General features: G+C 52.0%; 4 protein-coding genes across 4 annotated transcripts in view; 3 read left to right on the forward strand and 1 right to left on the reverse strand.

Moving 5' to 3' along the window:
- BDZ99DRAFT_492261 (DDHD-domain-containing protein) overlaps positions 1–3,182 on the reverse strand; it is a gene marked incomplete at both ends in the record, with an annotated part of 3,325 nt that extends 143 nt beyond the window's left edge. The window contains 4 exons of the mRNA XM_033723152.1: positions 29–109; positions 209–2,448; positions 2,500–2,848; positions 2,925–3,182. Of these exons, the coding sequence (XP_033569019.1) occupies positions 29–109; positions 209–2,448; positions 2,500–2,848; positions 2,925–3,182 (2,928 nt within the window). The remainder of the gene's footprint in view (positions 1–28; positions 110–208; positions 2,449–2,499; positions 2,849–2,924) is intronic.
- Positions 3,183–5,659: 2,477 nt separating this feature from the next.
- Positions 5,660–6,451, forward strand: BDZ99DRAFT_208531 (uncharacterized protein). Its single transcript, XM_033713314.1, has 2 exons — positions 5,660–6,116; positions 6,349–6,451. Exon 1 carries the CDS (start codon positions 5,744–5,746, stop codon positions 6,041–6,043), a length of 300 nt encoding a protein of 99 aa, XP_033569020.1. The 5' UTR covers positions 5,660–5,743; the 3' UTR covers positions 6,044–6,116; positions 6,349–6,451.
- A 329-nt stretch (positions 6,452–6,780) lies between these two features.
- On the forward strand, positions 6,781–7,080 carry BDZ99DRAFT_527729 (uncharacterized protein; the record flags this gene model as incomplete). Its single annotated transcript, XM_033726286.1, has 1 exon — positions 6,781–7,080. The coding sequence occupies one exon, from the start codon at positions 6,781–6,783 to the stop codon at positions 7,078–7,080; it is 300 nt and encodes a 99-aa protein (XP_033569021.1).
- A 2,800-nt stretch (positions 7,081–9,880) lies between these two features.
- On the forward strand, positions 9,881–11,114 carry BDZ99DRAFT_469104 (uncharacterized protein). Its single transcript, XM_033721423.1, has 2 exons — positions 9,881–10,507; positions 10,572–11,114. The coding sequence occupies exons 1-2, from the start codon at positions 10,033–10,035 to the stop codon at positions 10,646–10,648; spliced, it is 552 nt and encodes a 183-aa protein (XP_033569022.1). The 5' UTR covers positions 9,881–10,032; the 3' UTR covers positions 10,649–11,114.
- Positions 11,115–21,619: the final 10,505 nt, after the last annotated feature.

Here is a 21,619-nt window from a genome sequence, read left to right on the forward strand (position 1 = left end):
CCTTCTTCCCCTCCTTCCCCTTAAAGACCCTATGCCTGGCCAACAACTGCGAGATGATGAAGTGCCCCACGTCCTCATCCGCCCAGTACGTCAAGTGGCTCGCGATGCTCTGGTAGATGTTTATGTCAAACGCCTTCATGACTGTTAGCAGTATTCTTCCCAAAAGCCCCCCTGGCGTCTTCAGAACACGTAACGAAAGAGTACCTACGCCTTCTTGGATGTTATAGTCCACACGGCCGTTCCCATTGAGTGCCCTTACTTTAGCCTCTTCCCTCCTCAGCCGCCTGCTCTTTTCCTCTAATTCTTGCCACTCGAGCGACTCTCTGGTGTCCCTCGCGTCTTCACTTGTTTGGCTTCTTGTGCGTTTGTGGAAGCCTGAGAAGAGGGTCTCGATCTCTGTGTCGATGAGGGTAAGGGGATGTTCGCCAACTTCTCCGGCCGTGATAGGGTCTTCGCCTAGCCGACGCTTCCGCTCATCAACGATGAACGCGGGGTCCGGTTCTTTACCTGATGTAGGAATAACGCCGCCAGCTGTGATGTTTGTCCCGGCGCCGATCGACAAGGGGCGTGAGGATTGTGCTTGCGCGGTGTTGAGTTTGACGGCGTCTTCGCCTGTGATTCCGAGGCTGCGGTTGATGAGGCTGGAGGCGATGCCTGAGCTCAAGCTCGTCCACAGTCCTGACACGCTCTGGCCAACGCGCGCGCCGATGCCGGTCAGTCCGTGGCCTACTGGAGCGCCGAAGATACCTTTCTTGGTGTAGGGGAGGGGTTGGGGTTTTAGCGCAGACATTGCCGGAGAAATGAGAGGTTCGATGCGGTAGGAGATGGGATCAGTGGGATGGAAGATGTTGAAGAGCTGATTGCACTTCGGACGACTGGTCGTAATCTCGAATGCCTTTGATTTGCCAGTTGGCGAGACGAACGGGTCATCGTAGCCCTCACCCGGAGTTTCGGCGGGGGAATGCGATGCGGATGGTTGACGAGCCGCAATAGTTCGCCCTTTCAGCATCTGGAAAAGGCCAAGAGGAGACCCGAGGGCGTAGAAATCCTCAACGGGGAAGTCCAGTTTCATGTGGTCGTCGGTAGCACGGCGGTGCTTGTGATTTTGGGAGTGGGAAGGGGTATCGTCTTTCTGGTGACAGAGGATATCAAAGAGAATGGCGGAACCGAGGGAGTGGCCCACCAGGCTTACCTTTCCGTTGAAGGAGGGGTTGCGTTCGCGGAAGAGACGATAGATGCGATTGCATTCTTGAAGCACGATGCGAGAGATATGCCCTTTGTATGCGGGGCTTTGATACAGGAGGATGTCGAGGGCAAGGTCAGTAATGAGGTTGCGGACGGTGGGAACACCTTCGATGGTGATGTCTTCAAGGTTTGGGTAATCCTGGTCATCAAAATCGAGATCACCGAGGTCGTGTTCTTTGCGATTGTGCTTCAGGCTCTGCTTAGGGAAGTCGAGGAGATGTCTCCAGCAGATTGGGAGGACTTGAATGCGACAATTCTTTGGCAGCCTGTCGACTTCAGCGTTGAGAGCTTGAAGGTCGGTAGAGTTGGCGTAGACGCCTTTGAGGGATTTCCTCAGAGTGTTAACGTCGTGGACAAAGTTGACACTCTCCAAACGCATCCCAAGACGTTGTCCAATACCATGGGTAACGAGAAGCAGATGCTCAATGTCACGTCTTTGCTCTTCGCCCGACTGGTCCTGGTAGTCATCACGGATTTCCTTCTCATCTCGTTTCCGGATTTCTTCCTCTTGCTTGGCAGGATCTTCCGGTTGCGATGACGAAACTAGAGACGACATATGTCTCGCGAGGGTCTTTGTGCGGGCTTCTGAAGGAGACTGTGCGGGGTCGTCTTCCTCTGCGTCCGAAACATCAGTGTCGACCTTGACTTCGGGTTTGCGTTCGGTGTTCGGCTCGGATGCATCATCGGACGTTGAGCTAGACGTTCCCGGTCGGTCGTCGTCTCTGCTCTTCTTGTTCATGCTAGAAGAACCGCGAGTGAGTTTGACGCCCGCGAAATGTCCGCCGCCGGCGAATCTCTGGTAGACGGTGCTACTCATCCTTGAAAGGAAATCATCTGTCAAAAGCCACGCTGTCGTCGCGTTCTGATAGGTCACAACCGAGTTCATGTGTGTCCCAAAAAGTCGATGGGCTTTCATTTGATCATGAGGTGGTGATGATTCGTCTCCAGTAGCATCACTCGCGGCGTACGGCGACTCAGCTTTCAGGTTGTCGGAGGAGGATTTTGGGGTTATCGGATTCGACCTAGACTCATTGAGGGCCTTTCGGTAATCGTCTCCAGGAGCAGCTCTCAATGACTGTGGACGTGAACGTGGCTGCGATACCGAGCGCTTCTCTGACTGGGGAAACTTCCATGGCCTGAGCTTGAGATAACCTTCTTCAAGTTGAGTTGCAAGATTCTCGTCGCATGGGAGTCCAGTATTGTCTGTGAAAATGTTAGCAACGCGCTTCAATTCAGGTTTCAAGCTAAACTCACCATAGAACCAAGTCCCACGTCGCACCTCATATACCGGACCCAGCCAATATGCCGGACCCAACTCTCTCGCCTCGACATCAACGTCAAAGAGGAAGTCTTCATTCACCGGTACTTTCACCCTTCCATCCTTATCTGAGGATTCCTGATGCTCCCTCGGTCGAGGACGTGGACTCCCTGGAATATTCAGCGCCCTCTGATCCGCAATATCGACCTCGTCCGCCAACTTCTGGAATGCCACTTCGATTGCCCTCGAGTCGCCCGGGGAGAACTGCGCCCATTTCTTTGGTGCCGGAGGCTTTTCGTCGGAGGGTAAAGGCGTCTTGGTAGCTAGTGGTTTACGCTTGGGAATCTGCAACACCGCAATATCAGCATTGGCACTTCCAGATACCTTCAAAATCTCTCAGCCAAGCACGGTGTATACTGACATCAATAGCATGATACCACTGCACAGCCAGTGCCGGACAGTCCCGCGGATAATTCCTCAGACTCAACCGATGCCGCCGACTGATGGTATGATCGCCTCCCCTCTGCGGCCCTCCCATGGCCTCGGACGCATTCGACGCCTCGCTCTCTCTGGGCTCCCGCGGACTCGGCGGCGCTTTCGGCGTATTGCTGCGCGAGGTCCAGGGCGAGAAAGCCCCGATGCCTGCAGAGAGGTAGCCCTTGTTCTCGGGCGTCGACATGCTCGCGGTGGGCGGGTCGCCCGTGTCGTTGGTGTTCAGCAGCCAGCGGGCGGACTGTGGGAGGAGTTGCTGGGCAGCGGCGCGTGTTTTGGGGTCGAGGTAAGGGGTGCGGAGGGCGTCGCGGAGGAGTGTGAGGAGGTGGGCGTGGCGGGGAATTGTGGCGAGAGGCGGAGGGTATCGACAGTAGAAGAAATGGAGAGCGTGGAGGTCAAACTGGGGAAGGCTAGGAAGAATGAGTGACGATAGTTAGAGAGTGTTGACGGCGGTGTTGCAGATGGCGGGACTGGTGGGATTGGGGTCGCGTCTGGCATGTGCTTGCATCAAGCTTCAGTTCCCGCTGACGTCGGCCTTGGGCTAGGAAGGGCCCCTTGGCCGGTCATGAGCGTCTTTCAACTACATCACATCCATATCATGCACCGTCGAAGCTTGATTTGGAGCTACAGAGGGATGCAAATCGACTAGCCTTCCAAAAAAAATTGTTTAATTCCTTGTCCAACCGCGATTTTGACGAGGCGACTTCATGCACAAATCACGTGTTAGGAACGTGACCTGGGCATTAAATGCAGTAGGCAAGTCCTTATAGCTATGGACCAACATTCTAGTAGGTGTCTAGACTCCTTCGGACTCCTTCACACTGAGAAATTATCTTGAATTCATATCTGCAATAGGCCATCCGTACTGTTTGCGAGCTCCGACTCGGCGGCCTGTGCGTCACCATCAAGCTTCACCTCCGCTGAGAACCTCCACTCCCTCACCGTCACCCCATCAATTCCATCTGTCCACACCTCGCGCCTGATCTTAGACCGCCTCTACCGTCGAATGTAATCGGCCCTTGTAGCTCGCCTACCTCCTCCCGCGCTTCTTTCGGCCCCATCCCCCTTGAAGCTCCAGAACACGAAAGCCCGTGAGCGCAGGGAAGCATCGCGGAATCAAGGAGGATGGAGAGCGAAGGCGGCAGCGGCGGTGTTCCTCTCCCACTGGGAAGCTGGTGAGGTGAGTGATGTTTCCATGTTAGCTTGCTTCACCATCAGCGCGCCAGTACTCTGAGGTGCCTTGATTCTTCACGTTTATTCCTGTTACCTCAACTTATAGAATCTCAATTGTGCGTAAACTTCAAAGTCGCTTTGCCTCTCTCAACTGAAATTCAACGTCTACTTCTTATCGTTTACGATTCATATTATGCCTTCGTGGACCACACCAAAGAAGAGAAATAGTGCCCCAGACATTGAGGCTCCATCACTTAGACGACTGATCTTCAACAGCTGCGACCGAATTTTGCGCCGTCTTTTGCTCGTCGCGCCAGTTACCCCGCCCCTCCGTGCTCCAAGGCTCATCTTTTGGTGTTTCTCCTAGCCATCGAGCCATGGAGTATTTTTCCGCGCTTTTAGTCGAGCTCTTCTGCCATTAGCACGCTGTGTCAGCGCAAGGTGTCGAAGGATACAAGGACCACGAACCGGGCCTTGTTCTTCAGGAGAAGAACTGACTACTGCGGCTCCTGGAGGACCGGTAGCCTCTTTGGTGCGCTTTTCTTGTGCCATGACTTGAACTGGTGGTAATCAGATCGGTGTTCAAGTTAAAAAAAACCAACGTGCGAAGAGAGTTTGAGTAGGGAAGGCTGAAAGCTGCGAGTGGTGGTGAGAAGCTAATGGTCGGACACCAAGGATGAGCTGGACGCTTGCCTCTTATACTTCTGCAGCTAGGAGCCTCCCAACGTCAATCGGCTTCTTGTATTCAGAAGGCCTGTTATTTCAAAACGCTTACCATTCCCAGTATCCACGTACACCAATTGCATGCTCACGTTGAGAGATCCATCCACAAATGCGGCCGGTCAATGTATCGATGCCCTATTTTCGGTTCCAGAAAAAGCATTGGCCTAGCTAGATCGCCCATACATTCTTCCCGAAATTAGACTACAGCATCCTAGCAGGCACTCGCTATTGCAGCTGGAAGACTTCGTGGGGTGTCTGACATAGGTCCGAACCCTGCTGCGGCCGTCTTTACCGCCACAGCTCTTCGAACGCCATTAAAGAAGCGCCATGCATCAACCCCGGCTCACTAGCGTGCTGCCAATTCTTGAAAGTGTCGCTCGCCGTCCATGGTGCCACATCCTTCTACACAGCCGTGTTTGGGGTCGTCAATATTAAACATCTCCGAATGGTATGGCCGACGGCCATGTGTCTCAAGGCTTGGACTTCTAAATGGACCTGGCAAGCAGCACGATCTCAATCAATCTCAAGCTGACCGACTATTGATGCTACGCTGGGCTTACCTTCAATTGGCCCTCCTCGTGTCCCACAATGATGAAGGAGGTCACCTACGTGAGTTATTGTAATTGGATGACCCCCGTGATCGATCTATTCTACTGCGCTAATACATGTAATAAGGGACTTGAAAGGAAGAGGCGAAAGCCACGATACATGATTGGCAGGTTTCGAACAGTAAAAAGCCAGCAATTAGTGCGAAATTACGCCGCCTATCCGGCACCCGAGCTTTCGGGACTGCTGCAAGGCTGTCGAATGCGAGACTTCACTCGCTCGTATTTAGTCACATGACCACATTCCATGCGCGCTCCAACATGTATCGCAGCGTGCATGATGCGGTTGCCTTCTGGCTATTCGACATCATTCGAAGCCATCGATCTCAGAGGCTGCATCGCCGGTAGCGTAGTTTTCGAAGACTACTCACACACTTTCCAGAGACCGCACGAGGCTTTTTCGGAGATAGCCCCCACGCTTCTCGGGGGCATGCTATACATGGCTAAACCAAATGATCCAGGCACTATAACGTCGCTCTCTGGCCGTCTCGAGTCGGCTATGCAAGACTTCAGTACCCTCTTTCAAAGGATGGCGATACGCCCTTGACAAGAGAACACAAAGGCGTTGCTGTGTGTAATTTGCTTGGATAATTTAAGGTGCCCTTTATCACAAGAAGCAGGTACGACTCGCTCCAAACACGCTCACATTTTCTAATCTTGGCGACTGGCCCTAATGCCCCCATCGACAAACGCACAGCACACCCGCTACTGTCGTCTTCATCCAAATCTCTTCCAAAATCTTTAGCACAGTGCCTTTATAGTCCAAGCAGATCGTATCTTCCCCATCCGTAGCGTAGTCATCTCCGGCTTCGCATTCCTCGTCAACACTAGCGTTAATCGACGTGTACCCAGTTACGGATTGTTGTTGTAAGCTTCTTTGATCTCTCAAGCCCTTCAAATACGGATACCACTGCTTCGTATTGAGACATGAGAAGCAGCAAGGCAGCCTGGACCCAGAAACCTTGACCACAAAGTCGCGTGCTCTATCGCCAGACGATAGAGCCTGCTGGAGTATGCACGGAAGCTGAGCAGGGTGTATGTGAAAGAGACCCAAGTGGATACTAAAGATTTCTTGGAGCTCCATAATGAATATGCTGGTAGGGGAGGCGGAAGGCGCTGGGCGCTGTCGACATGGTACCGAGAAGTAAAGAAATGAACGCGATGCTAGTAATCCTCAGTAGTCGATTAGTATCCCGGATCCGTCGCCCCGGAGTATCACTATCACGGAGCCTTAACCCGCTGATGGGCAACCTTTTGGGGGTCTTTCACGAAAGACCAATCGGAATGAGTGGATCAGACAAGCAAGGTGCTCCGATTGGATTCTATCAGTACGCTGGTGACAACCTCCCGGCAAAGCCTCCATCCATCAATTGGCGCGCCATACAGTCGAAGATGTCGTCATCAGTAGGAGTGTTTAATGCTGAGGATATCCACAAAGAAACGGACAGTAAGGCATATGCTATGGAGGAGGCGGTGGAGGAGGAGGCAGCGGTGGTGGTGGAGGTGGAGGAGGAGGCGGAGGCGGAGGAGGCGGAGGAGGAGGAGGCAGAATCACCGTTAGAGGTATGGCATTCATCCATGTAGGTCTTCATTCATCATGTTTTTCTTCCATCTCGTGTCCGTCTCCCGAGCTTTACTTCTACGTGACCGTCGTCCTTCTTTCCCTTCCCTCATATCAATTCAAAAAAACTACTCAGTCATATCAGGAGCTTCACCATGCGCTCATAGGCCAGTACGCCAAAAAGAAATGAATCGCAAGCGCAACATGGAGGCTTCGTTCCTTCAAGGCTTCGCGACCATCGGTCGGGGCCTTCGCGGGTTGCTCATCGATTCGGCTGCCAAAGCCCTCAGTGCTCCATGGCTCATCCTTCGGCTTCTCATCCAGCCATCGCGCCATGGAATAGCTGTTAATGTCTTTGGAGGAAACATCCGGCTATGAAGAGCTCAGTTATCCGTGAGGGAGATGGCATCAAAACACACACATACCTTTCGCTCCATTTGAGGAGTTCTGCCATTCGGCGCGGTATCAACGGGCGCGGCTGTCTCGGTGATGTTCTTTAGTTCCGTCAGGTTCAGGATCGATTGCAACAGTCGAAACATTGTTTAAGAGAGAGGCAGTGTCTGTAGTCGAGCTTGAATGAGCAAGGCCAGAGAAAACTGACGTGGTGGATAAGTTCAAGAGATGCCCACCTTCGTACGGGACACCCTGAGTCTTATGCTGCCAGCGGCACGACGGTTCGCAGCTCGCGCCTGCATTTCTGCAACCATTCGATCGGTGAGGCGATATCCCAACCCTCTCTTGCGCCAGTTGCAGTTCATGAGTTGGGCACGGCTGCCGCATGTGCCATCCACCCTGCGACCTCATGCAAAGACCTGGATGATGTGGCAGGTCGTCTGATAGTCTCTCCACCAGCCGCTGTTGAGACGCCGTCCCGACGCCCTCAATTGCTCTCCATAATCCCTTCGGTGGTGCCCTACGCCAGCCAACAAATGTTCTCCGGCTGCACGCTGTCAAAGAAGGCACCTGGACCTCACGACCCTGGCTCATGCTGCAGCAAATGCGGGATGACGATCAGATTGAAGCTGCGGGCTTCCAAATTTGGTGCGTCCAAAGGGCAAGGGCGAAGAAAGGAGAGCACACTTCGACTTTTCATAGGGGTGTGCTTGTATCCGACCTGGCCCTCCATTTGACGAGATAGGGGCTTTGCCGCCATGGAATGCTGTTATATCGAGCTGACAGCAGACGGTAGAACGGACCATTTGACACCGGGCATGTCACCTCCTGCACGATCACCAGGGATTGGCAATCCAGTGTCACCATCTCTGAGAGCATCTGCAACTCTAGCGCCGCACCCTCTAGATTTGCCTCGAAGCCCCTGCCCGAGGTGATCGCCCAAGGGCTACCCGAAAAGGTCGTGGCCACGCCAAACACCACAGATGGCCCGAGCCCACCAACGTTATCAACTTGAACGATTGATCTCGCAACCACTGATCATCAGATGTCTGTAAAACTTGGAGGTTGAATAAAAATTCCTCTAAAGGCTTCGTTCTTAGCTTTGGAGAAATTCCCTTCACTGCATGTTGAGTTACCCCTGTTCAAACAAAGATCATTATTTGCGTGGCCACGACTTTTCGGGCAGTGGCCCTTAGCCGTAGGGCTCGCGATGGGGCTGCGCGCGTGTTCGGTGGAGATGCGGGCATGGCTGATCGTCCGGCGGGGATCCCTGCAGGTGGGTGCGCGCGCTGCAGCCAAGACCGCGCGAGCTGCAGTGCGCCGAGCCGGGATGGCGCCGGGTGCGAGATGGCGCGCAGCCGAAATTGCAGGTGCTCTTGACGCTCCATGAAAGCCTCCACCTCAGTGGCCTCCACTGTTGGACCCGCGAAACGAATCAGATGCTCCTGTACGCCCCGCACACCGGCGAACAAAACCAAGGCCTCGCCTCTCAGAATCGGCAATTCCCTTGCCCTTTATGCACAAAATGCCACATCCGCGCCTCGTTATTCGTCCCTCGCATCGATCTCCTTTCTTGAATGTTTAGTGCAGGTCAGTGTAAGGCGCAGCGTCAGCGCTCACGGGCCACAGTTCCAACATAAAGGTAGCCAATCAGACCTAACGACGGTTCAGCCTTGCAGCCTGTATCCATTCACGCCAAAGAATTGACTTCCGGGATCATTCTGGGGGGTTACTGTGGTTCCCCGCACAGATCCTCGAATTACCTCCTACAGTTCTATTCTTAAGACGTGCCGAGTGTTGTATGCACCAGAAAACAATCACACATATACAGTGCTGAATGAAGTGCCAGTAAATTTTCTACGTTGCCAAACTCGTAACTCGGGAGTTTAGCCAGCTAGCTATTGGCTAGTTGATCACGTGAGGCAAATGAGTCCAAAAGCGCACTCTCCAGCATGTGGCCAGTTGCAGCCATGAAAATTGGCGTAAAGTTGAATAACCTAACTCAGAAGGAAGTATCTTGGAGCGTTCTCCTAACACCCCTACCGACGACCTCCATCGACAAAGCGGCAAGGGCAAGGAGCAGCTGCAATACGAGGTCTTGCTACCCCCGAAATCCGCCCTCGATGCCCGCTTTCGCTACGCTCCGATAACGATGTGGCCGCCGCCCGCGAACGCTTGTCCGTGTGCTGCGAGGCTGCATGGTATTCTCAACCCGCGAAGTCCACAGATCGCACTATCTCGCTTAAGAAATTCAGTCATCACTGCAGTTCCAGGGCAAATTGGAACGCGAAATCCAATCCAAATTTCGAAGACTGGGCAATTAACTCAACGGTCTCTTAGCATATTTAGGACGCGAGGCCTGGTCCAGAACCGAAGGGCTTGTTGCACTGCCGTGTGCAAACAAGAGTAGCATAGCAGAATTCCATAACACACGTGGGCGAGAAGCATGGACAAATCTTTTTCTGGTTGAAGAAACCTCAAATCGCCACCTCTATCAGCAACCTCCTTCGGCACAAGCGCGAGATTCACAAGACGTCACCTCCATTCGCGACCTATTCCGACACAAGCGGGAAGTCCACAAAATGCGAACCTCACGCAAGCAGTCCAACTATCTGATTCCCACCGAGCCCAACCCGCCTACGACCTTTAGATATCAGGTTTCCCGTCGACGTCGCTTGTGGTATTCTGGTCCTGCTTTGAATTACCTAGCCGCGCAACTGCGGTCCAGTGTTCATACTCCGGGGCTTCCGACAGCCAACGAGTCGTTGCAGATTGTTCTTCCGCGTTTCGGTTCAGGTGGCGGAGACCTTGATGAAAGCTGGTGCTTGAAGAAGCTACCGGGCTGCTGTTGGCTTCAAGATTCTGAACCGCGCGGGGATGCTCGTCAGCACTGGCAACTCGGATCGTGGATGACAGTCTTTGGCAACAAACATACGCTGGCTGTAGCTTGTGCGATTCTAGGTGACAGCGCTCTGGCCTGGATAGCGGGAGAAGACCCCGTATCCTCTTCCAAGCTCCTTTCATTGGCACCGTTCAGCGGCTTTGCGGTCATATCGTCTGATTGCAGGCTGTCAGCGCCGGGCAACAATGCCAAATCATAGGTGCCCACAAAGCAACATACCTTGGTATCCGGAAAAAAATATGAAAGAAGAGACTTCGGTGTACGGGAGCTTCTGGGACGACGAACAGATCAGATGAACACCCAGAATGCGTGGGGAGGCTGCCTTTATGCTTGGGCGAACATCTCATGAAACGCTAGCTAAGAGGCTCTTCAAAAGGAGTACTGTAGGCAAGGGTTGGGCGACGTTGATGAAGGAGTGGACCGCTGGGCAACAATACAGCTCCTCCAGAAGGACAGCGGTGAGAGATTCGCGTCGGATTGATGAGGCACTCGGGCCCATAAGAAGTTCGGGATGCTGTGACAGGTCGCCTCAGATACCTTTTCCGCCAGCCCCTTCCCCATTACGAAAACTTCACAACGTCATCTATCCCGCGTGGCACCCGCATACCCGCTAAGCACGAGTAGTGTACATTCCTGCTAAGCAAGAGTGGTGTACGTTTACTAGGTTCCATATGACAAAGAAGGCAAACACCAGAGTCGAATAGCCACGAGGGCGCGATTTCGGGATGGCGTTAGGGTGGAACTGTGGAGAAGTCGACCTCGGGTCGGCCTCGAGTCAAGCATCGATTTTGATTTGATGGAAACAGATGCATCGTCGTCCCGTGCTAAGATGCCTGCTCAAAACCGGGAGATGTGCCGCTCTAGGGCCGGGCTCCCTCGGTAGGTGCATCCTCAGCCATTGGTGTCGGCGCCCGTGCAGGTGTCGGTCAAGTTGCGCAGGTGTCGTGGGAATGCCAAGCTTGCGATCCATGCGTTGCTGCAGTGCAGGGAATTGGTATTCACGGGATATCAAGTGTTGCCACCGTGGTGAGCACATCAAGTTCGCGCACGGACCACACCCCTGGGATCTTCGTGCCCCCTTGAGAAGTCGGAGGCGACAACAGCGATTGAAGAGGGAAGAAGGCTTAACAAGCATCTCTCCTGGGGTGCCAAAGAAAGCTTTGCTTCTAACACGATAAGTCGAATTTAGGATTCGGCCTGGACGCGAAGCCCGCAATTTTGAAGTGGCCCTTTACGCTATCCATAACGGAACGCACGACGCACCCGGCTATCCCGCATTGGCGCACAGTGCTTGGACATGTTCGAGGTTTAGTTCAGGTTACCCGATCTATTCTCCTCTTTCCAGTGCTATCGGTATTGCAGCTTCACTGTCGACGTCCCCGACACAAGTCGCCAGTTTTGCTGCATTTCGCCCCGTTTTAGCGCGATTTCAGACTGCGCATCATAGCCTGAGTGCCAGCATGAAGCTATGGAGGCGTTGCGCTTGAGTAAAACGCCAATGATGATTCGACGAAAGACGGATGCATTGTCGCCCATGCTAAGTTGCTTGCTGAAAGAGTGGGGATGTGCCGCTCCGGGGTCGGGCTCCCTCGGTAGGTGCCGTCAGTCATTGGTGGTGGTCAGTCCGCGCTTCGACATGCCATCGGAGGACCCGACGGCATGTCCCATCAGTGTAACCAGTAGAAGGGTATTGCCTGCTCACACCGATCTTATGTCGAGGAGACGGGACCAAGAGAGCGTAAAATGGACAATGACAGACGGGCGGTGAAAACGAGGCGACACGGAGTAACGGCTTTCGTGGCCTACCAAGGGCATCGAGGTGCGTCTATGAAGGCTTTATTGAGAGACTAGAACCGCTTTGCATCATGCGGATGTCGTGAACAACCCGGGCTCACAACCTATCCCGGGTTGCCGTTGATCACAACGCCTTGAACGGCAGACATATTTGTGAGGGGAATGGATGGCCTTGCCCTTCAACCTTAAATTCACCGGTCCACAAAGCTCGTGCGGGGGATGTATCTGGAGCAAAATTACAAGAAGAGGTGTTGGGAACCTTGGCAAGGTATCTCTGGGCTGATCTATTTGAGGGGCGTGTCACTCACCGCCCGGCAGAATTAGAACTATTCCCCATCTACTACCTGACTTGCAGATCACGTGGATAAAAGGTCTCGGTACGCTGTGAACTGAATCACCCATTCAACCATCCCGCATCGGTGCGCAATAACAGAATGCGATCCGGGTTCACTTTGAAGAATCAGATCTGGTCTTTTCATTCCGCCAACATTGATACAACGGCTTCACGACCGAAGTCACCGACACAAGTCACCTAGTATACAGACAAGAACTACCATAAGACAAAACGTTTCACAATCTAAAGACTACCGAAAAGGTTTTCCTATGAACCGTAATCCAACCCGAGTACATTCGATATCTATACAGATCGGAGTGCCGCTAGCTACACTTCGCGAAAGCGCAGTTTAGCGACGAATCACAGCTGAAGCTATGGGCGCGAGACCACGACTGCAGCTGGATTACACCCGCCCATAACAAAGCAGTCGCTCAACGAACTCGACATCCACAATATCATAGAAAAAATCAAGCTACGGCACGACATCAATTTCGATCGCGACCTATCATTCCGGCCAAATCTGGATGGCGCAAAGGGCCACGAGAAGTTCAAGGCTTCGCATGGCCGTCCTTGACATCATTGTCCGCATTGAGTCGCCCTACAGTATTCTAGTGTTCTTCGTTTGGAGTCTCGGTACTCTAGCGGGCTAAGGTGTACGACCTAACGGCGCCCTGATCAAGCTGGCGGAGACTTTGAAGGAAGTCTACGCTTGAAGTTACAACGCTTCTAGTGCTCGGCTGCATATTTTCGTGGATGGAGGAGCCCTATTCTCAATTGAGCTGATCGTTAGCTGTCGCTTTGGGTCGCTTTGGGTTAGGATTACCCGGACAGTGTCTCCCACCACTTCATCTAGACCAGTCAGAGTCTGAGAGCCCGAGGGCACATTTTCTCCAATGGGTCCGCTCTTCTCCCCATTCGCTTTAGGCGCGTTGTTGTGGGTCATCTTGTTTTTTAGTTTAGTGACTGATTCAATGTCAGGATTGGGTACAAGTACTTCATTCAAGGAGCATACTGTAGATCAAGAACACGGCTTCTGTCTAGAACTTGATCGAGAATGTTGGAGGTAATTAATTACTGGGGCGAGAGGGCTCCATTTTATGCCTTGCACTGGTCTGCCTCACTGGACCCTGCACGCCAATACTGCTTCTTGCATTTGCTTATCTTCACACGATGGTGCAGGGGAAGAAAAGGCAACCTGGCTGAATGGCAGCGTTGTTGGCATCTCATGTGCCCCATAGCGAGATTTTCTCGTCGGGGAGCGGTATCTGCGTGTCTCAGTTACGAGGTTACCCAATCAGTCCCCAGACTCTACGCCGTGGCTACAACGCTAAATTTCGCAGTAGAAATTTAGACTGCCCGATTAGAGGCCCACTTTTAAATTTATGTATTTAGTTCGGCAAGCAGAGTTTAGCGCGCCACCGGTAAGCATTTGCCCAATCGAACCCTAACGCAGCGAATGAAGCGTCCTAACCTGCGTGCCTGCAGACCCACCATAGCAATCCTGGCGGAGTCTCGTGGGAATAGCACGTCTCAGCCTGATCCTTTCTCGATCTAGTCGTCCGACGAGGCTCCTGAGTGCTCTTCACACCTTTTAATATCGACTGCCAGCAACCCGATCCGCATATTCTGCATCGTGGTGTCTGAATTCAACCATATGATGGGCTTTGGAGACCCCGTGGACATCCCAGACAGGATTTCGGCGTAAAGAGTGTGTTAGGGCGTTGACGAACTTGTCTCTGAAAGTTGCGGGAGGCCATAAAGGCACGCATATCTGCCTAACTAAAAGTGATCACTGTGCAGTTTAAATATCACCGAGGTTAGGCAAGAGAATCAAATTCCGTTCCAGTAGAAGGTATAGAAGTAGTAAAGTTCAGGAAACTGACACCGCAGTTCATGTACGTTCGCCACGACTAAAATTATTCCAGTTCTCCTGCTCCGCCGTTTCATGAAGCCATCGAGTCATCGAATATGACTGCCCCTTCTCCAGAATCTGATCGCACTGTAATAGGTCATAAGTTTGTGCACACACTGACACGCTTTTACCACTGCTTGGGGTACCCCCATGGAATTTCAAGAACCCACGCGCGATGTCAAGCTTCAAGAAGTGCAAATTAGACTGCCTCTTGATTGATTAGCTGCTTACTAGCTGGGCTGCTTCTCACAGTGGTGTCGAGTGAGCAAGAATTGAGCCAAGTAGTCATCAAATTCGTGTGCCCAGACTTATGACCTAGTACTGTATCCCCGTAGCAGCACTGGTGGTTGAAAGCTCTGAGGCTCTAATCGTTCGGGTTTGAACCAGCGGTAGACCGCGATCCCCAAGAATGACATCTCTGTCAGCAATCTGAATCTCCTGAGATCATTGGGATTACACACTTTGGTTTCAATCGTAACGTCTTTGCCGCGGGGCCAGCCATCGTCTCGGATCTGTACTTCCTGCATAGACTCAATATCGTAAGTGGGCAGTCTCTGCACGTTTCGAAGATTCTTACCTTCGCAACATCTTCAGCGAAGATCTCTCCAGTAATTTGGGCTTCAAGAGAGGGTAGACCTTCTCCTCCAGCAACTTCGGCCTTCCTAGCAATCTTTTGAGTTGCGTGTTCCTTAGCCATGCTACCTTTTCGGGTCGGAATTCGTTAGTGTTTACACCAGGCGCCAGACACTTCAGCATTCAGGAGCTTACCTTGCCCCTCAAAGATAATGACAATGTACAGAAAGACGTAGGAAACGAGCAACTAGCTAAGAAAGGCCGGCTAGTCGTGGCATCAAAAGTTCTCAGCAAGACGAGAATCAGCGCTGAGCGGGAAGCATTCCTCAGACTGGAGCTAAGTGGGCCACCGCGCTTTTATCCCATTATTTGGGTCTCAGGAGGGCTGTGACGTTGTCCCATTTTTGCCCTCAAGTGTACAGTTAAATCGGCCAGCTTATCGCGCAGACATCAGGCAGGGCAAGAGAAGGCAACTTGCTGCAAGCTCAGTCGTGATGGTCTTCTATTTACTGAGTGGGAAGTTCGCCTTGGATGTGGTAGCAACTTCTTGACGTACGATCCGGGTCTCCAGCGGGAGCCTGAGAGCGGGACAAAAAGATGGTGTTGCCACATCCACGGCTCCCACAGATCTAGTGACTCCCCCGCAAGTTCAAGGATTATAATCTTTGAGCTTGGGTTCTCGACACTCAACGGAAGTACGTCAGCGGCTTGAGATTACTCGAACGACTGCTCATCGCATGCCTGATCAGGATGGAGAGTATGATGGCATTGCGAAATACGGTCGGGCCCCTCATAGTCAGGAAACTATCACGGCATGCCGAAAGCATCACTGCACCATCACCTCTCTTGGAAGGTTGCTAAGGGAAGGGCCTGCTAATCATCCAGCGCCGCTTTTAGATACTTCGGGTCTGGTAGGGGGAAGAGGAAACTGAAATCTGGCGGAATTCGAAAAGTCGTCGACCCTGGAAAACCTCCGTGTGGCAGTTTATGAGTACTCGTGGGATAGTAAGTCAATTCTCTACGCATTTTACAACGATTTGATTATGAGCAGCATCAACGAGGGTTTTGATTGCAATCATCGAAGCATTGGCGGACAGCTGTGAAGGGTTTCAGAGACTTCAGCGCTAATGCTAAGACTAGCCTTGTATTTTAAAAGCACTACGACTATCTGAAGTACACTGCCTCTACATCGATATCTGGACCACCAGTGACCTTGGAACCTACGTTGTGTCCTCCTCGGTAGCGTCTCCTCCTTTCCCGGACCCTTTCCCATTATGGTCGACCTTGTCAAGGCGTCCAACAGCTGTCCAGTAACCATCATGTCGGCTCTCCGAGAGCCACTGAGTCATGGAGTAGGGCACTTCGCTGTTTTGATCAAGCTGCTGGAATCGCTCACTGAAGTGGGCTCTTGCAATGCTATCATCCGCTAACGGATTCGTTGTCTTGCACCATTTGTTAGCGTTACAATCTCGAGAGAGGAGTATGAGAGAGAAATACTCTTCCTGCAACTTTCTCCGCTCCGGTTGAAGCAACCTCGGCCTCAGCCGCGCGAGGGGTTACGGCTTCAGAGGTCTGGATCGTCTCTCCATTGACCCCGTTTGCGACATCCGCTAGGTATGCATTGGCTCTAGTCATGTTGTCTGTGGAGAAACTGGCCACTTTTCGGGGACGCGGACAGCGTCTTTCTGAAGAAAGTAATTCGAATACGAGTGCGGTAATGAAATCTGGGCTCCGACGAAGGATCTGTGAGGTATGATAAGGAGTTGAGCGTATGTGTTCAGCGTCCAACACGCGGAAGTGGCTAGCCTTTATACCTAGTGGGGGGGCTCCCCGGATATGGATGAATCACCCCTATCTCACCGTGCCGCACTGGTATCACTTACACGTCACTGAAAGAGGGCTCGTCCTGGCCTCATTCTCAGAATTCATGCATTCCTACTCGCTTTAGCGTATTTCCCGTACGCGAATTCATCTTTCGCCCCGTTTTAGCACGCTCCATATGCAGATATTTCACATGGGGACCATGGCTGATACGACACTTTTGGGCATGAACATAAACGTCGGGGGAGCAAGCTGGCGGTGGAATTTGGCACCAAAATGAGGCACCAATCGACGTTGGGAGCCTTACCGGCCCCAGCAGCGCGCAGACTAATCAAGAGATCGCTGTGTAGCTCTGAGATCACACCTATGGGCAGACAAACGTTCAAACGGCGACTTCATTTAGATGTAAAGGATCTTCCAGGGGCTCGTTATGGTGTTGTGTGGTTGGAATACAAGGATGTGTCCTCCCGCCCGCACAGACGTCATTTTCCCCTCGAGCGGAAAATAGCGTCTGTGCGCCAAACTATCCTCCCGTCGATCTAGAACAGCAGCCCAGCACGTGTTCTACGCAGCCAATTTAGCTGATTGGACCATCCACCTTTCTTGCGTTGAGCAACAACTTCGAGGAAACGACGTTACTGCAATGCTTCGAACACTCCGGGCACTACTGGCATCATGCTCTGGCTGTTTCTGCATGCGATCACTGCCAACCACGGTCCTCCAACGTCCGGCAACGAGTGGGAGTACGTGAGCAGCGTGACTGTGTTCCAGCTGCTGTGCTTATGGACTGCATGACCAAGATGACGAGTGTGCGGGCATTTCGAGATGATGGTGAGGGCGGCTTGGCATCTTGAAAGTGTCAGTACTTGCCGAAAGCATCGCGGCAACAGGGTAGGGGCGCAAGGTCGCAGCATGGGCGTGGTGTTAAGCGAATGGCCTTCCAATCAGACCCTTCCGAGTTGGGCGGTTTCCAACTCAACCAACCGTCATTGGCCCATTCGTGGCACAGTGGGGGTCCAAGCCAAATCTGGCTCCCCACAAATGGGGAGCCAGATTCAGCTTAGTGTTTGGTGAGCTCTGCCTCAAATTTTTTTCTACTCGTCAGATAACAACCCAATAACAGTGAGCAACTAATCTCATGTGCTAGTCATCCAAAATCTCTATCTATCCCGCAGAAACTTTGAGAGATTATTCGCGAGTCCACCGGCTGCCCTAATACACGACGGCCTCGACATCCTTGCCCCACACCTTTCCTCCGAGATGTGGGAACTCTAACCTCACATCGACGCTACTTCGGCCGTGGCGACTACTCGCCTTCTTTCTCAGGCTTGTCCTTACTCTGGTCCACCGAGTTGCAGCATGCTACCGCAGTCCAATATTCATCGTGAGGGGTTTCCAGGAACCAACGAGTTATCGAGTATGGCCCATTGACGGTGTGGTTAAGCTGGTCAAGCTTCTGGAGGCTTTGATGGAAGCTAATGCTTGAAGTACCGTAACGGGCGGAAGAATCCTGAGCCGCGGGTACCAGTAAGCATGGGCCTTCGGATGGAAGAGAAGTACCTGGGTATCGTTTCGAGTGATCTCCCCCATATCCTGAGTAGTAGGCCGTCTCTCTCCGGAGCTTTGATTATGCTCCCCGTCCACCTGGTTCGAGCGGTTTCCAGCCATTTTCCTCGACGTTCAGTGGCTGTCACTGTCAGTACCGAGCCACAACGGACATCACATGAATAGTAGAACCTGACTGAAACATACGATGACGATGGAGGTTCGATACGTGTTGATGATGAGTACCGAAGTAATATGGTTAGCAAAGAGCAGGATAAGACCAAGAGCGGGGAGGCCGTCTTTTTATTTGCGGATGACAGCCCTCGTGTTTTCACTGTGCTCTACCTTCTATTGAGCGGCCACATCGAGGATGGTTATCGCGCAGAAATGCTGCAGAAAGAGAAGGCAGCTTGACCGGTCCATTTGCAAGCTGCAGTGGAGTCTCATTGGCTACCTACAGTAGCAGGAGGACATGGATGAGAGCCGCGAGACAGCTCAGGATCTACATTCATCTCATGATTGGACAATGATTACTGTGATTGTCAATGAGCAAATCGAGATTTCCGCCTGAACCGGGGCGTGCGTTCGTTCTGCTTCGAAACCACGCCGGAGAATATGCATTTGTGCCCCATAGCATGTCGGGATGGGCCCATAGCAGGCAGGGATATGCCCATATCAGGTGGGGATGTGCTCAGAGGTAGCATTATGTAATGGACCCATAGTTGTAATGGACGCTTAGATCATTGGCTCCTCTCACATCTTTGGCACTTGTGGCGTTCCTGCTGAATTCACGACACCATAATTGGCTCCAGCTAAGACGACCTGCATTAGCCATGTACTAGTCCTGCATTAGCTATGCACTAGTCCTACGCCTCTGGAGGCAGTGGAGCGCGAGCCTGATGCGCGCGAAGGCCTCCGGACCGCGGGCAGCGCTCGTATCCGCGTAGGGGAGGCGCTGTTCAACTGGGAGATGACCATAAAGTGTCAGTCTTCCCCGTAAGGAGCGCTGTTCGACGGGGGATGACCCTAAAGTGTCAACCTTCTGTGTGACGAGCGCTGTTTAACGGGGGGATGGCTCTAAAGTGCCAGCCTTCCCCGTGATGATCGAGCCTAGGTAAGGGAAATCCGGACCTGAAGTCGCAGGCTGCGATGAAGGTAGTTTAGCCACGTTCGGATTGAGTGGCATATGCTCCGCGAGCTATGTTGCACTACGCCGATGCTGCGCGGGTGAGACAGACCATTGCACTCGCCATGTTGCTTGCACCAATCAGCTTGCAGCCTGCTAAATCCGCGGATGAGCAGGCACGGCAGGGTGCAAGTCAATTGGACCGTCCACCTTTCCTACCCTGCCTGGCAACATCAAGGAAACGCCATTACCGCAACACGTCAAACGTTCCGGCTCTGCTGGCATCTTGGTCGGACTGTTTCTGGAGGTGATCACTAGGCCTCGACTGCGTTGCAATTCCGTTATTGGCAAGCGAGTTAGCCCATTCGTGGAGGGGTGTGCGGTTCGCGATAATTTTCGCTATCAAGAGGGACTGATACTGAGATGAATATACTTTGGGAGTTGAGGAGCTTGAGTGAATGAAATACGCGCTGAGGATGTATTGACAGTAGGTCATCGAGTCCACCGATCTGCGCGCCAATTTCCGATTGATTCTATGCAACTGTGAAATTACTGCCGAAGAGCGAAGAGGTAAAGAAAGTGTTAAGCGTTGCCTCCAGAACTAAACTCGCTGTGACGGTTTCACAAACAGAGTACGTGGAGCTATGCTAGTGTTTTCAGGCTTCTGGAAAGCTTCGGTACTCTCAGGAATGAGCCGGGAGCACGTCATTTTTCAATTTGTTCCTGAACGACGTCAGCTTTCCTACATATCAGCAGCTAATTTCTTCATTTGGTACCTTCTATATACGAATTATCGAGTTTTAAACACCCAAACTGAAACTGGTCCTTTCTCAATCGTTGGTGGGGATGGGTTGTAGTCTCTTTAACCCCCAAGCGAGGACCTTGCCTGGTGTTGATGGTATTCTACACACCGCAGGGTCTCAGCCTGATGCATACCCAAGTCGTATCGAAGCTGACATGTTCATCTGCAACATTCTTCTCAGTTGATCAGCTTAGTTCATCCATTTCCCATATTCTGTACCCAAAGATGACTATCCAAATTCCAATGCCGTTTATCCAATATTCTATGCCGAATGTACTATCTCCAACTTTCGTACCCCTACTTCGGAGCGGTTGCACCCCACTTAGTAGGCGTGTTCCACCCTCTACGTCCGCTACTATGCCACTTGCATGTTCCGCCTCAGGTAACCATCCCAAAGCGAGTACCGTTCCACACCAGTTTCAAATTTGAACCGTATAATTTATCGGAAGGCCACTTCCACTTGTATCATTACCACTTAAAATCTGCTCCCTGTGGCACTCTCTGCTCGACACAGCCACATGGAACATGTCCATATTTGCGAAATCACCATTCCCCTGCTCTAAGCCTTATCACTTGAGGCGCCGCAGATCACACATTATCTCCTCTAATTGTCAATAGCTGCGGTTAGCACTAGGCCGACGTGGACTCAACGACAGTCGTTCGTTTAGAGTGGCAGCGGCTCCGCAGCCCCACATGGATGCTTGACCATGTAAAAATCACTCAGCCTGCGAGCGCGTCAAGGCTTTTCGCTTTCTCTGTAAATATCGAATTCCAGCCTCACTCAAAGACGAGAGCGGAAAGATTCGATGCTCCAAATCCCTTTCCGGCCATCACCGTTAACTAGATTTTCAGAATGCGGAACCTTCTTTCTAGAGCTTCAAAGTGCAGGAAAAGGACTACTGGAAGTATGCATTCATATCTAGGACAGAGTGGGGAACAATCAACTTAAGTTGATAGATTGATTGATTTGATTTGGTTCAACCAAATCAATCAATCAATCCGAAGAGGTGGATTTTATCAATCAAATCAACTTCAAGGCATCAAATTGATTGATTTGATTGGTTTGATTGATTCCTATTTGCGGAGCGTAGATAGAGTATCCTATAGAGAGCCCACCTAGCAGAAGTGCTTACTAAGCAGTCTCCTAACCCTGATTTTCATCCTAACTCACATCAACGCGTCCAACACCATACCACCTCTGTACAATATCGCACCCAGCAATGAATCAGAACCTTCAGAACGTACAGCAGGAAGTTATCGCACGCGCAAATCGAAAGAAACCTCCCCGTAAGGTTAATTCTATGCGCGCCGAAGTCAACACGAATGAACACGTCGAAACACCTGCCACGAACGACGACGA

This window comes from Mytilinidion resinicola (genome assembly GCF_010093595.1).
Source record: "Mytilinidion resinicola strain CBS 304.34 unplaced genomic scaffold BDZ99scaffold_34, whole genome shotgun sequence".
Classification (NCBI taxonomy): Eukaryota; Fungi; Ascomycota; class Dothideomycetes; order Mytilinidiales; family Mytilinidiaceae; genus Mytilinidion; species Mytilinidion resinicola.